The sequence below is a fragment of the Brachycentrus maculatus genome, unplaced genomic scaffold (assembly GCF_059751285.1).
Source record: "Brachycentrus maculatus isolate JH-2025_06_01 unplaced genomic scaffold, ASM5975128v1 h1tg000240l, whole genome shotgun sequence".
Lineage (NCBI taxonomy): Eukaryota > Metazoa > Arthropoda > Insecta > Trichoptera > Brachycentridae > Brachycentrus > Brachycentrus maculatus.
Window position 1 is genome coordinate 1,319,140 of NW_028280991.1, and position 15,719 is coordinate 1,334,858.

At 31.4% G+C, this 15,719-nt stretch overlaps 1 protein-coding gene across 1 annotated transcript in view; it reads right to left on the reverse strand.

Annotated features, from left to right (window-relative positions):
- Positions 1–248: 248 nt before the first annotated feature.
- Wnt6 (Wnt oncogene analog 6) overlaps positions 249–15,719 on the reverse strand; it is a 54,003-nt gene continuing 38,532 nt past the window's right edge. The window contains 3 exon segments of the mRNA XM_088264915.1: positions 249–604; positions 606–838; positions 1,365–1,732. Of these exon segments, the coding sequence (XP_088121041.1) occupies positions 391–604; positions 606–838; positions 1,365–1,732 (815 nt within the window). The 3' untranslated portion in view covers positions 249–390.

The window sequence follows — 15,719 nt, forward strand, 5'->3', positions numbered from 1 at the left end:
GAGTGCTCGCATAAACCAGTGACCTCCATTCTGCACAATGTTAAACACTAAGACAAAAAGAAAGTTAGAAACAGTAAGATTTCAAAACAGATTAACGGTGTAATAACCAAACAAATTTGTATTACACACTCAAAAAAGGCAAGTTACATTAAAAGGTTATGAATTAAATGTGTCGCAATTAAAGATACACCAACAGCTAATAGGCAGAAACGTTATCCTTACACTAAAGTCTACGTCATAATCAGTCCTCACATCACTTATCTTGAATGTTCATCTATACCTAAGCAGTCTCACTTTCAGATCTTTGGCGCTTCCAAAAAGAGTTCATCGTTTCGATTCAATTTCATTCCGTGGTTTTTAGTACCGCTTCGGTCCACTCCATAGGTTCTTTCAATAGCAAGTATTGATTTCACGTTTTTCAACACAGGTATCACACGTTACGTCGCAACACCATCTGAATCTGCACCTGCAGTTGACTGTTTCTGTGTTGGATCTTTGGCTATATCCTCTGTTACAGCAAAGAAGGTCACATCCATCCACTCCTTGAGAAGTAGCGTTGCACTCCCTTCCTTGAGTGCCTAGAGAACCTGTTTTGTGATTCGGTTGATTCTTCTGTGTACACCAAGTCAGTTTTTCCAGGGGGTTTGATAGTTAGTCCTTCGGGTTTGAAGCTTTTCCCGTCATTACCAGCTATGACTTTTGACGCTCCATCGAATTTGTCCTTAAGGCGGTTTCCCACTTCTCTGAATTGGGGCATTTTTAGCCAGCAAGTCTTTAGTGTACAAGAACCGGAGAGTCCGTGACACTTGCATTCAGGTCTCATGTAGTTCTTGATCGCCTAGGAAAATAATGATACTATTAAAATATCCTGAATGACCAAACATGCCTGAAAAGAGTACCTTCAAATACTGAATCGAAAAATTAGACGACTCTATTAAACAAAATGATGTATTATTCAAGTCTGCGATACCAATTTTTATTGTCTGATTATAATACAATGATTTGTCTATGTAGATCTACATCGAAATTGCTTGCGCTCTTCCAACATGCTATCAACATACAAATGTGCAGTCATTATATCACTCTTCTCCAATATGTACCTACGTCTTTTTATTGTGCAAATATTTAGAAAAAAAAACATTATAATAAAAAAATGAAAATGACTTCACAGTTAGGAAATAAAAATAATTTAATATCATGTCATAATAACATAATTATCTATCAAATAAAAATAATTTAATATCATGAAAATAAATGGAAAATAGAAAAAAAAAACATAGCTTAACTAAAAAAAAAGTAAAAACTACTAAAGTATTATGTTATAAAGTTTACAATAAAAGTATTTTGCAAAAACAAAAACTCACCAATCTTCCCGCATTATTATTATGCAGTTTGATGAGCGTTTTGATGTCACTCCTTTTTTTGTAGCGGGCATCCATGAAGTCCCTGGATTTCCTGAATCCGAATCTGATGTTGTCCCCGCAGCCGCCCCACTGCCAGTCACCCGGTGGCAGGGTGCCAGCCCCCGCGCCCCCGCCCCCGCCCTCCCCGGCTGCGGGAGGGGGTGGGGACGGCATGCCGGGGGTGGGGGGGACCAGCATGCCCGGGGTCCTGCCTCGGCCGGGCTTGTCGCAGGAGCACTGGACCAGGTCGCCGTTGGTGCAAGCGCGGGTTATGGCGTAGGTGACTCCAGCGGCTGTGATCGCGTTGACGAAGCCCGTCTCTCTAGTATCTAGAACAATGGGAATTCAATCAGTTCATGCATGGTTTTATTCTTTTTTAAATTATATATTTACAATATAAAAATTCAGCAGTCGAATGAAAGTATACCTACAGGTTCACTCTCTACATCTACACACAGCACACCACAAGTGAGGATTAAAATATCCTTGGTAGTGCTTTAATACGTAGAAAGAGTTATGGAAGTTTGTTGACAAACAATACCAAACTGTATAACATATTGGGGTGCGTCCAAATCCTTGATCACAAATCTGAGTTTATCAGATGAAGAAGATATGATGATAATAATTAGGATAATTTGTATAGCGCCATTTTCGTTAAATACTACCTTAAGGGCGCTTACAAAGACATGGATAATAATAATAATAAGATGATGATGATAATGATATACAAAAAATAAATGGATCAAAGCGTCGTCTATCGGTCTCGGGCCGTCGAGTCTGGAGCGGGAGAGCCGACAAATAATATCCATAATATGAAATAAAAAGTATATAATATCAGATAAATATGAATTCTAAAAATTTTAGAAGTGCGGTTATCAATTATGGGTAGAATGGTAATTGTACGTGTGTATAAAGTCAATAATATCACTAAAAAGTAACCTATGACAAGTCGTAAAGCCTTTGAATACCCAGTCTTCCATATTCTTCACCATGCATATTGAGATGTCAAAATGTCAAAATATGAAATTTTATTACGTATAAAAAAATATGTACTAAGGTATACATAACTCTACATTGATTTCATACAAAAATTACGATTTTCGCAGAAACCTTACCATCTTTAAGCGGAAAACTGCTACGGAAGACGACAATGCTACTCGTTCTGCCTCAACTATTGTTCCATTCAGTAAATACTTGCTCTTCGAATAAAGCAATGCAAATACATAATACAAGTACTGGGTGCCTTTGTTAAGTTGTGTGTGTGGTTTATGTATCCTTAGTAATATTTACACACGATCATCTCAATGAGCGAACGATAATTTGTTTTGAAGGATTCTATACAACTCGGCCAAAATACAACTCTTCGACGTTGAATATACATTCATATATATTTCCTCCATTTTTATTAGTACATATACATATATATTCATTCGTTATATTATAACACAGGATTGTAATACGATCAATATTCTTTTATGCTGTGGTGAAAATTCTCACTGAAAACCTAACTAAAACATAACCTATATGTATCTAGACTTTTAACTCTACAATGTCATAAATTTATTTATATTTTGTAGCACAATACGCGTATAAAGTACCCCATATTATGTTTATTTATTTGTTTCTTTACCTAACATAACCTAACCTAACCCAACATTATGATCTAACAAAAAAATATTCAAGGCAAGGATTCCATATGTAAAACAATCTTTTTACTATAAATATATATATACATATATATATATATATATATATATATATATATATATATATATATATATATATATATATATATATATATATATATATATATATATATATATATAATATATATATATATATATATATATATATATATATATATATATATATATATATATATATATATTTTTATATATATATATATATATATATATATATATATATATATATATATATATATATATATATATATATATATATATATATATATATATATATATATATATATATATATATATGCACACACATTTCATAGATTAAAATATGTATATGTGCACTGTGCGATGTGGGGGAGTCTGGATGGTTCCATTCTCCTCACATGTGCATACCATTAGTTCCTTCGTTGCCTTCCCCACCTAACGAAATCTTCGATCTAGCATATTTCCCTGATCCTGGCGAAGACTCTTGCCTGATGTGCTTCTTGGAGTCTTCATTTCTGACACTCTCGATTTTTTGTGCCAACGGTGTCCGCTCTACTTACGATCCCATACGTCATGATGGGTCGGACACAAGAAAATATATGCACTGTTATTGGATTTCTTTTATGTGCTGGTTTCATTTTGATAGATGTAGAATATATCGTCGGTAGAGTGAACAATCTAGCGTGTGATAAATGTATTAAATGATAAAATATTGTAATATTATTTATGTTGAGCCCTATATTAATCTGCGGTCCGTGAGAAGCTCTGAAGTATTAACCTTCTCGATCGTTCCGGTTAAGCGCTTTCGAATTTGCATCGAAGACAAAAAGAAATTAAATTTCTCGTGGATAAGGCGAAACCGTGTCCGGACCACACATCGACTGTCCGCCTGACGCGTTCTCACCGGTCAAGCTTTCCAGGGAGCCTCATTCAACCGTGACGCATCTACACGTTCAACAATGAATCGCGCGGAATAAATTATGGTGTATGTGATGTTATTACGAAATATTTATTCGCTTTTTATATTTACCTGTAACATATGGTGCATTTGATCGGTGCAACGCTTTTGCAAGCTTAAGCGATCAAAATGAATGTTTTTAAATATTATTATTTTAGTTCTTATCCGTACCTGAGTAGTGCATAGGGCGCCGCATCGAATCAACGTGACATTAACTCGATAGTCATTATATGAAGGTCGGGTAAATGATTAGTCCAGGGATTTAAATTCATGTATATGTAGAATGTAATGTAAAAATAATATAAATAATGAATTTTATCACCCACAAACATAAACAAGTCCCTCTCCAAGCACAAGGGCTTAGTTCTGTTATTGAAATTAAAAAATTTAAAGCAGAAATGTCTAGAGAATTAAATTAATTAAAAAAAACTCTTGTAATTATATTAAATAAACTAAAGAAAAAAATGTGTTATTTGAGAATATGTCGAAGCGCATTTTTTTTAAATAAACATACGAAAATATGAAAAAGAAAAAAAACTAAACTTTCATTTTGAAAACTTAGCTGATTTCATATCAACACATGTATTTAATTTTCATATCGATGGATGAAAAAAAAACATGTCAGATGTGGTTCTCGTTAAATTATTCTTCCAATAAATATGTATTCAAATAATTTTTCTGTTCTAAGCCTATTGACTTTTAAAAAATATATTATTCATATTAAAAGAGCCAGCCATGAATAATAATTATAAATAACGCAAATGGAAACGGGCACAAATTATTGTTTTGTATACTTGTGTCAATATAAGGGCTTTAGTAGAAAATAAACATATTTTTACTGAATCATTGTGTGTTGAATTATACGGTGAGAACTGGTTACATCAGCAGAGTTTTCCATGGTGTATTGCCATGAATTATCGTTCAAGTATCCTATAGGAATCGATGTATGTACGTACATATAAATATGTGCATATTATAAAACGTGTTGGTATGGTTAGTTACAACACGCCCAGTAATAATTTTCTGCTATTATTAAAGGCATTTTTAACCATTCACATTGATAAATAATAGCCACGATAATAATGTTTTGTATAAATAAGCTATCCTTTTATTTTAAATTTAATGAGATATTAGTGTCAGGTGGGATAAATTAACCTTTGTGGATTATTCATTAATTGATGAATATGTTCATTATTATACATAAAAATTTATTTATTAGAAAAACGGAGAGGAACCTTCTCAAGGCATTATAGTACTTCTTGACCACACAAAACCACAAAATATTATATAATTGATAAATTGATAAATTTTGTATTTTTTTTTTCAAATCGCAACTAAATTATATTTCATTCATATTTAAAGCAACAACGTTTGATTTTCCATTTTATTAATAAAATATGACACTATTTTAAAATCACTTCAATTATTTTTAATAGTGATTATAGTGATTTTAAATAAATAATTTTCAATTAAATTTTTATTTCTAAGTAAAAATAAAACGATCTTACTAACTAACCATCACGACACTTCTACTATAATAGAATGCTGGATCAATTTGTCTTTGCAAATATATTTCGCCTGCTACATATCCATGCATCTCCTCATACATAACCGCAAATTAATCTGACTCCTGACCTGACCACTTTCAAGTATTTAAAATACTTGATCATGCCAAAAAATTATTAATTTGATAGCGTTTACGTTTTAAAAAGAAAATACTGAATGTAAACGAATCGTTACACATCAATTGCAAAAACACATCAATCAATTATATTGGGATAAAAAAAATAATGAAATAGTAAAGAAAGAAAGAAAAAGGAGGGTTAGAATAAATATAAGTGATTTTTCGCTACACTACCTATTATCTAGGATAAGGATTGGAAGACGATAAAGAAGAAAGGTATGTAAAATACCCAGTCTATTTAAAGTAATGTAAATGTGTGGAATGTAAAGTCTTTTTACGAATTGCCAACGAATATAACATTTTACAAATATGCATGCAATTAGCAATGGTTAAAAAAGTCTTTTACAGCAATAAAAGATGAAAAAAATACTATTTGACAATATTTGATAAAGGCGATGACGAAATATCACAGCATAGTAACGCAACGAAAATTTACGACCAAATCTTTCTTCTAATCCTTATCCCCGCACCCCAATGGTGCATAGGGCACTGCATCGTATAGAAGCAGTGCATCTTGATTGTTAAATACACGAAGGAAAGGTGATCAGCCTTCCGCTTCAGGTACCAGTCCAGGATCATATTAAATAAATATTAGATTGAAAAATCACTAATGTTTATTTTTACCCTGTTAGGAGTCGAACCCGGGAATTAATCTTTCATTAATTGGGTTATAAAAATGATAAAATGTTAACATTATTAATGAATTAAAAACAAATAATAATAAGGGCACTTGTCGTTGAATCGGTAAATGTATAAAGTGACCGCAGAAAGAGAGGTCCTAATGGGGACCGCATTTTTCCACAGTCGGAAGGAATGATACGAACTTAATTTATGGCGTCCACCGCCGTGCTTGTCTATACCAGAAGTGAACACATGACACGCGGAGATGTATGCACACGCATTTACGAGAGTCTTGCCTTGATATCTAAATGGTTTTAAAACGGACAAAACTTTCGATAGTACAATGTTGCGGAAGGAGGATTAAGTAAACACTGTCGCATTAATAAAATAATAATAATAAAAAAAAATACCGAAAACTTCTTCTTTTTTTGAAAAATATTAAATTTATTTAAAAAAAATAATTAAACAATACCTTTTCTTCACAATACAAAGACAACACTTTCTGCCCTGTAGTAAAGGTAAATATTGACTCAAAAATATGCCGCTCTTGCTGGGATATAGTACATTTTCTGGGCATTCGGAAAACATGCACAAATGAAAATTGACGATTTTTGATTTATGACGTTCTTGAAAGGAGTGAGCGATATGTCAATATGCATTTTTAAAGATATATTTTCATGTGAGTAGTTACTACCGCTTTTTGCTGATTACTCATGAAATGCATATCTACATCTAACAAATTATACTTGTACATTATTTTTTTGAAATGTATGTTGAAAACATAATCATAGAGATGTAACATCTTTAATTTGTATAGGAAACAATATGGAAGTCTGAGCATCCTAGGGCTTACGATCTAGCATTTAGCTGGTTTAAGTGATCACTTTATACACTTGTGTAACTTTAAAATTTTTTCATAAAAAAATGATAGATTTTTCTTGTCAAATTGATATTCCTTTATTGATATGTTATCCATAGGGTGAATAATCTAGTATCGGAATGATTTTTTTTAATAAAAAGCGCAATTGTATTTTTCTTGTCTGAATTGTATTTTTCACTTAAATATTTGTAATTTAGCGAATTCATAAGTACAGATTTTATACAAAATAAGCATGAATACTTTTCATGAGATAACTTTTAAAGCCTCTATTTTAGAGGCTTGACTGTAGGTAGAAAAGAAAGGATTAGAACGGAAAATACGAACAATATATAACAAACACCATAACCAATTGAAAAGAAAGTTTTTTTTGATACGTTTTGTAACTGGTGGGAATTGTCGATACGGCATAGCTGTGTATGTGTATGTATGTCATAAAAATTAAATATACCCAGCCTTTAAAAAAGTAATAATAAGTATTTTAAAATATTTTTTTAGTTTTTATTTGAACTACCCTTGATCACGTGGATAATCAGATGTCACATCTGTGTGCCGAGAAAAGAAAAGGGGAAATAAGAAATTGCAATTATCCACAGTTCGGTACTCTGATTGGCTGATTTATTGCACACGTCACAGACCTGGACCATTGTCTCGTGACGGGCTGAGACGTTCATAATTAACACAACGATTATTTTTTACTTTTATAGCGGAAAAGATAAAAAGGTTTTTTTTATACAGCATTTTGGAATATTGGTTGAGTAGAGAAATAGGAGTAACTTGTTCATTCTCAAGGGATCTTGGATGCAAAATTTAGTTTTTAATGTTTCCCAATGTACAATCTAAAAGTATGTTTATTATTATTTTATATATTTAATAAAGAAATATGTAAATTATCAATTCCATTCTATGAGAAATTATGAGTCATTCTATGAAAATTCTAAAAAAGATAAAAACAATAAAAAAAAACGCATATAAAAAAAACTCTATCGACAAGACAAACAAGGTGGTTTGGGTGGATCTCTGCAAAAAAAAAGTTGATTATAGTTATGAATTTTTAAATGTATATTTATGTATAAATAAATATATATATATTTATATATATATATATATATATATATATATATATATATATATATATATATATATATATATATATATTATATATATATATAAACAATATATATATATATATATATATATATATATATATATATATATATATATATATATATATATATACATATATATTTAAATATAAAGTTCATATTTAAATATTTCACTACAGTATTTTTTTTTAATTTAAATTTAAATTCTATCATAATGCGAAGACTTTTGAACGATAGATCGAAACAATGCCTAAAATGAATTCAAAACTAAAACTGAGTGCTGGTGTATAATATTGTTAATTTATATGTACCTAATAATGAAATAATTTACACAAATAATATACACGAATTTAAAAAAAAAGTGAACACTCACATAGAAAATTAAATGATTTTTGAAGCTAGCTGGTATTGTGGAACATAAACCTATATTTTCTTTTGTTTTTACTTCTGGATAAAATTCATTACAATTTAGTCGTCAACCTTGAACCCACCTTAAAATTTGCATACCTCGATTGCTACTTTGAGCGCGACAAGGACGTAGGATCTATTTCCAGTGTCAAGTGTAATTTCCTCTAATGGATCTTTTAATGAGCGAGGGAGACAGGTGATCATTGTACTATGAGATGGAATTTTTGCATGGATCAGGTGTATTCAAGCTGCAGACTATAACTTTATACTATTTATTTATTTTTATCAAACGTTTTTTTTTAAATATACATACAATCATGTATAAACTGCGATTTAATCTGATGAGGGCACATATTAAAATAATTGCTTAATAAATCATTTATTACTTATATTACTTATATTAAATTACTTATATCACGAGTGTCTGAATGATACGATCATGGATGATTGGCTGAATGACACGATCTACTACGATTTTTTTATAGCTCAAATATCATCATCACGGACAATGGAAGCAGACAGAGATGAGGGTAGGCAGAGAATATAGAAAACCGTTCTACTCTGTCTTTGCAAACATTCTTCGCTACTTCCACATTTATGCATTTCTTCATACATACCCGACCCGACCGCTTTCAAGTATTTGACACGTAATCATGCTCTATTTTCCTCGGTCTTCTTCTACTCCTTTTTCTAACTGCATTCTTCTCATTTAAACGTTTGAAGTATCAATATGTAAAAAATAAATTTATTCACCATAGATAATAATTGAGAAAAAAATTAAATGGATAAGTCAGGTGCTGTCGTGATTTAAATTGGAAATTTTCCTAGTGCACCGATTACTGTATTCCTTATTGAGCAAATATAGCTAGGATAATGCTCAGTAGTCAAGGAATGTGATGCCAACCTCAATACTGAACAGTAGTCAGTGGTTGTCAACCCTGCGGACACGAGGCCCGCGGACAGGCCGCGGTACACCGAGTAGGTACACTCATTACTGCAGTGCTTTGTGTCGCACCGCATTGCTGGACATTGAGAAAAATTACTCGCCTTGTTGATTATGTCTGCTCTCCCGGCAGGGGTACTCAACTTTATGCTAATCATGAATTATTTAACCAATATTTAATAAATCTAATTTAATTTAATTAGTAAAAAACGTTGATGGCGTTAAAGTTAAAGTATCCAGATTTTTTTAGATATGACCTCATTTATAGTTTTTATCGTACTTGATCAGATTTGTTCTAGCTTTTCAGAAAAAAATATAAATTAAATATATTAATAACAATAGGGAGAGAGAAAAACATGTGTCTAAAAATTGTAAATGGAAAAAAATTGGTGTACAAATAGTGTACACCAATTAAATACAAAAATAGACAAACATTTCCTGGCCACTTAAAAAGCTCCTAATTTTAATTAATACATCGAAATCTATCAAAAAAAATTCTAAGAATTCTATATATTCTCTCTCATCTTTTTATCCTTTCATTGAATAAAAATATAGATTATAATTAAGAAAACATAAAGTAAACATTAAAGTAGGTAAGTAAAAAATGTATTTTTATAAATCGAAAACAAAAAACGAATTCATTTTAAATATTTTAAATTATCATGAAAGCTTACTGGTCCTTTCAAAAAGAAATTGGAAACACGTAATATAATTGAAAAAATAATGTTAAGCATAAAAAATACTGTTTTAAAAAAAAACATTTTGACTGAATTCTAAATATGGCCACGAGAATAAGAAAGTACCTACCAAATAAGTAGGTATCTGTATTTAGCAAATAACTGAACTATTTCTGTATTTTTGTTTAAAAACAGAAAATTCGCATAATTTCGTTGAAGATAAAACCTTGATATATCTTGTTCTAGATAATATACATCGTTTTGTACGATCGGATGTTTTGAATCTATCGACCTTCAATTGAACTCCTCGATACAAAATATGAGTCCCGTTTACATAATGCATGGTAACTATTACAGTATTGTGGTTTAAAAACAAAATATTCTTCTAATTTTGTCTAAGAAATAAAAAAACCTTGATATGTTTTGTTTTAAATGATACACATTGCTTTGTACTATTGGAGTTTTTTAATGTATCGACCTTCAATTTAAATCCTCGATGTAAAATAAAAGCCCCGTGGACATTATGCATGGTATCTTATTAACTATTAAAGTATTGTGGTTATGCATGGTATCTTATTAACTATTAAAGTTGTCTACTTTAGGGTTGGTCGTGCAGTTGGATTTGGGGGAGTCTGAATGGTTCATTCTCCTCACATGCGCATACCATTGTCTTCTTCTGAATCTTGCATATTTCTCATGTCCTGGTGTTCCTTATTCTATATCGGAGACTCTTGTCATATATGCTCCTTAGAGTCTTCATTTCTGAAAAACAGGCCACAAGGCCTGCACCAAGCACAAGAAGAAGATGAAGAAGAAAAAGAAGAAGAATTATGGTTGAAAAACAGATAATTCACATAATTTTGTTAAAGATATAAATAACCTTGATATGTTTTGTTTTAGATGGTATATATCTTTATGCACGATTGGATGTTTTGAATGTATCGACCTTCAATTGAACTCCTCGATGTAACATATGACATTATGAAACATATCTTATATAATTAGTATAGTATTGTAGTTGAAAAACAGAAAATTCGCATAATTTTGTTGAAGATATAAATAACCTTGATATGTTTTGTTCAAGATGATATCCATCTCTCTGGCGTTTGGATGTTTTGAATGTATCGACCTTCAATTGAACTCCTCGACGTATAATGTGAACCCCGTGGACATTATGCACCGTATGTTATTAGGCCGGGCCGCGCTGTCTCGCTCCCGGCAATATTTCACTGGGTGACGAGCTTTTTTGTCCCGAAATCCGCAGCTAAATGGCCGTGGACCCTGGGACTGCCAACAGCTGATGGATGGACGGTCAGCGAGAGAGATATGCGAGGGAAGAATAAACAGCCGAGGAGATCAGAGTATACAATATTCATCCTTGAACCATTTCACAGTAAAATGTTTGGTAAAAACTCGATATTATTTTGAATGTTTTCTTTAAAGTAAATAATTAAAAATGAAAAATAAAATTGACGCATTTTAACATCTCAACATCAATGAAGAAGAATACGTTAAAGCTTCATATGTTTTGTCATCAACGTCCATTGTTAAATCTGAGCGCTTTTATCGCTTTCTTCGTACTTTTATATTTTCTAAATAGCATTTTTTACATTTTGAGGGTGTCCAAATCATTGTTCACAAATCTGGATTTCTCTTCTCGGTGGTTTTTTTTTTTAAATTGACATTTCAACATTGGATGTCTGGGTATTTAGAGAGCTTATGATCTGCAATAGACTAGTGATTGCTTTACACACTTGTAAAATTTACCATTCTACCCATGATTAAAAATCATAGTATTTAATTTTTTGAAACTCATACATATATTAATCTCATCACGATTCATCACTGAGTTTACAGCAGTCATCTATCCTCAAAGATTAAAAAAACTAAAATCCACTTAATGATCTATAATTAAACCTTCTAGGTACATAATAAGCAAGGTAAATAATAAATACTTAATAAAATCATCCAAGAATTTGAGTAGTGTGGTTGTCAATCATGGGTAGAATTGGTGAATGTTACATGTGTGTAAAATGTAAGCCCCACAAAGGTCCAGACTTCGTCATCTATGTTGAGATGTCAAAAAATAATATTAAAATAACTCCTATAATTGGAGATAATCCAGAAGTATTTGGACACACTCAAAATGTTGTCACTTCAATATATTACAATAAAAAAACGATAGATGTTTTGTCACAAGTGATGAAACATCTATAATAAAGAAAATATATTCAGGCGAAAATTGTAATTTACATAAATTTGTCCATATCCACAGTAGCGACTTTAGAAACCTCAGTTCCTCTGCCCTTCGCCCAAAGTCGGCCGGATTACAGTTCACATCAATTTTCATTTCGTCTCCGGGCTTATTATCTGGACTTTTTACATTATTTCCCCTGTAAAGCAGAGGAGAGCCGTGACGCATTCCAGCATCCGCCGTCACTCCGTCCCATTGTTTCTCCGGAATGTGCGCCAAGTAAAAAACTTACTTCGCATGCATCCATGACTCGGGATGCGTCCGCTGCGACCGAATCGACGTTCGCAATCAAACTTATCACTGACTAACTTACGCCGCTTTCCCGCATAGCCAGAGAGAATAGAACGCCACACCGATCTGTCTTTGTAAACATTCCTCGTCTCTTCCAGATTCGTGCATCTCCTCATGCATACTCACCGATTATTCGACTGCTGACCTGACCAGAAACAAATATTTTAAAATATGTTTTTGTTTGCAAAGCACCCAAAATTGAGTGATACATGAAAACGTGATCATGCCAAGTTTTCCTCGGTCTTCCTGTGCTTGTATTTTCAACTATTTCCGTCTCATAAATTTGTTTTACTCTTTTTTCTTCACGCACAAACTATCTCAACATACATTTCTTAATTTTATCGATAATGCTTATTTCAGCCTTGCATTCTTTCCTTATTTCACCATTCACACATCGTTTTGCCGCACAATCGTTTATATGATTACATTTTGACTGCAGTTAGTTTACATTCATCCTTCTTTTGCCATCTCTATGCTTCGCATTCATACATTAGTGTTGGAACCAGAACTCCGAGAATCCGTTGTGCTCGCAACGAGTCGTATTAATATTATTTATTGATTCGGCATTACCTTTGTGGAATGACACGATTATTTTAATAAAAATTAAATACTTGAATAATCCACTCGATTGAGTTTTATTTTTATTTTTCGACTAGTTTCGAAAACGACAATTGTTTTCACCTTCTGGTACAAATTAAAACAATTAATTTGTACCAGAAGATAAAAACAATTGTCGTTTTCGAAACTAGTCGTAAATAAAAATAAAACTCAATTAAGTGGATTATTCAAGTGTTTAATTTTTATTACAATAGTCGTATTTATATTTTTAAAAACTCAAAAAGTGGTCTTATACAAGTGTTTTTTTTTTAAATAAATATTTGATTTTTTATTACATAAAAGGATAACTTTAACTCATTTATTATTCTTTTTATTTTGTAGAGTACTCTTTCTCCTTTCACTTTAACATACTTCATCGTTTGTTATTTAGTTATGAAAATATTACATATGTTTATTTTTTTTTTGATTTGTTCAATTAATTCACCTAAAAATGAAAATTGTCTTGAATTGCTGAAATCCAAATCAGTTACCTTTTAACTCACCCACCTACTTTTTTAAAAAAATAAGAATAATAAATATCGTTAATTTTTTAATAAAACCAAAATTATAAATGGGGTATTTCCCCTTTCAGTTTATACATAAGGATGTATGTGGTCGTTTTTTAGTAATTAAGATTAAAAGTTCGTTCATTCACTTTACCAATGAAGATATCCCCTACCTACGACTAAGCTACCTTAGATCATAATTAAAACTCATGGGCCATACAAGAAAAATGCTCCGCGTAAAACAATCTGACAATACTTACACAGACCTTTAATCGACGATCTTCTGGTTTCATCTTTTTGAGGAAGGTTTCTTTGCTTGTCTTTATCTTTCATTCGTTGAGATGTTTTTTAAAGCTGTTTAGGTTATCGTCTAGTGATCTCAATGATTGGTCCCCTTATCAGAATTATTGCCTTTGCTTGCCCCGAGTTGCCAAGTGCCACTTAAAACAAACTACCTGTCATATAAGTCTACTCACAACAACTTTGTTGAAATATTTTACATTGTAGCCAACAGACTCATAATCACACTACATTTGTAAAGCTTTTTTTCAATTTATAGCACTATTTAAAAATCTTAGTAAATTATATGTAAATAAAACACGTGTTTTTTACCACTTGAGTTTTATGTTCTGACGAATAGTTTTCCGACACTAATCAAACTTTCCAAACTACAGATTTATGCACCTACGGGTTTGAATATCAATTTATATTCAAATCAAGATGTAGCATCTGTAGCTTCCGAAATAAGTCGTTAAAACATAATACTCAGGTGGTAAAAACAAGTGTTTTATTTTGAATATAATCATGTCTTACCACAAAGTGAATGCCGAAACAATAAATAACAGCATTGAAGTATATTAATAAAAATCAAAAATGATGTTTTCAGGCGTCTCCTAGTATGTGCAATATAATAATTCGGCAAGAATCCTACAAACATTTTATTATAGATCTCTGATAATAAAAAAAAAACGAAGAAGCAGTACGTGCTAGAATGTGTCAATTGAAGCAGAAATATAACTTCCGAAATATGAGAAGTGTGGTTGTCAATCATGGATAGAATGGTGAGTGTTACATGTGTATAAAGTGATCACTGAAACCAGCGTATGGTAATTCGTAAACCCTGCAAATACCCAGACTTTCATATTCTTCTTCGTTTATGTTGAGATGTCAATGTACCTAAGTACATATTTATTTTCTAATGTAAAAAAAAATATTTGTTTAAATTCAGACCATCAAATATAAAACATCTCTCAAATTCATAATACCGAAATACATATTAATTATCTTGGTAAATCATTTTTAAATCTCAAAATACAAAACCAGTAAAATTTAATTAAGCAAACTGGAATTTGAGATGAATTTGCACCCAATACTTGTCATTTTTTTACATTAAATACTAGTCAACTCAACAATAATTACATCAAGGCATATGTTGAGATTTTGATGTGATGGAAATTTGAAAATACCATATCGTTTTTAAAAAAATAGAAAATACCATATCGTTTTTAAAAAAGGCTAGAATTGAAGATATTTTGTACTACCTATATCTCGTGTTCAAATTTTTTAAATATGTTTTTTCATATCCATAATCGAAAGGATATATTCAAATGGAGATATTCAATCTTAATAATGAGTAATTTTGATATTTTTTAATTAACGTTTCGTCGAAATTGCATTTGCAATATGAAAAAGAGGCCCCAGACGCCAGATTG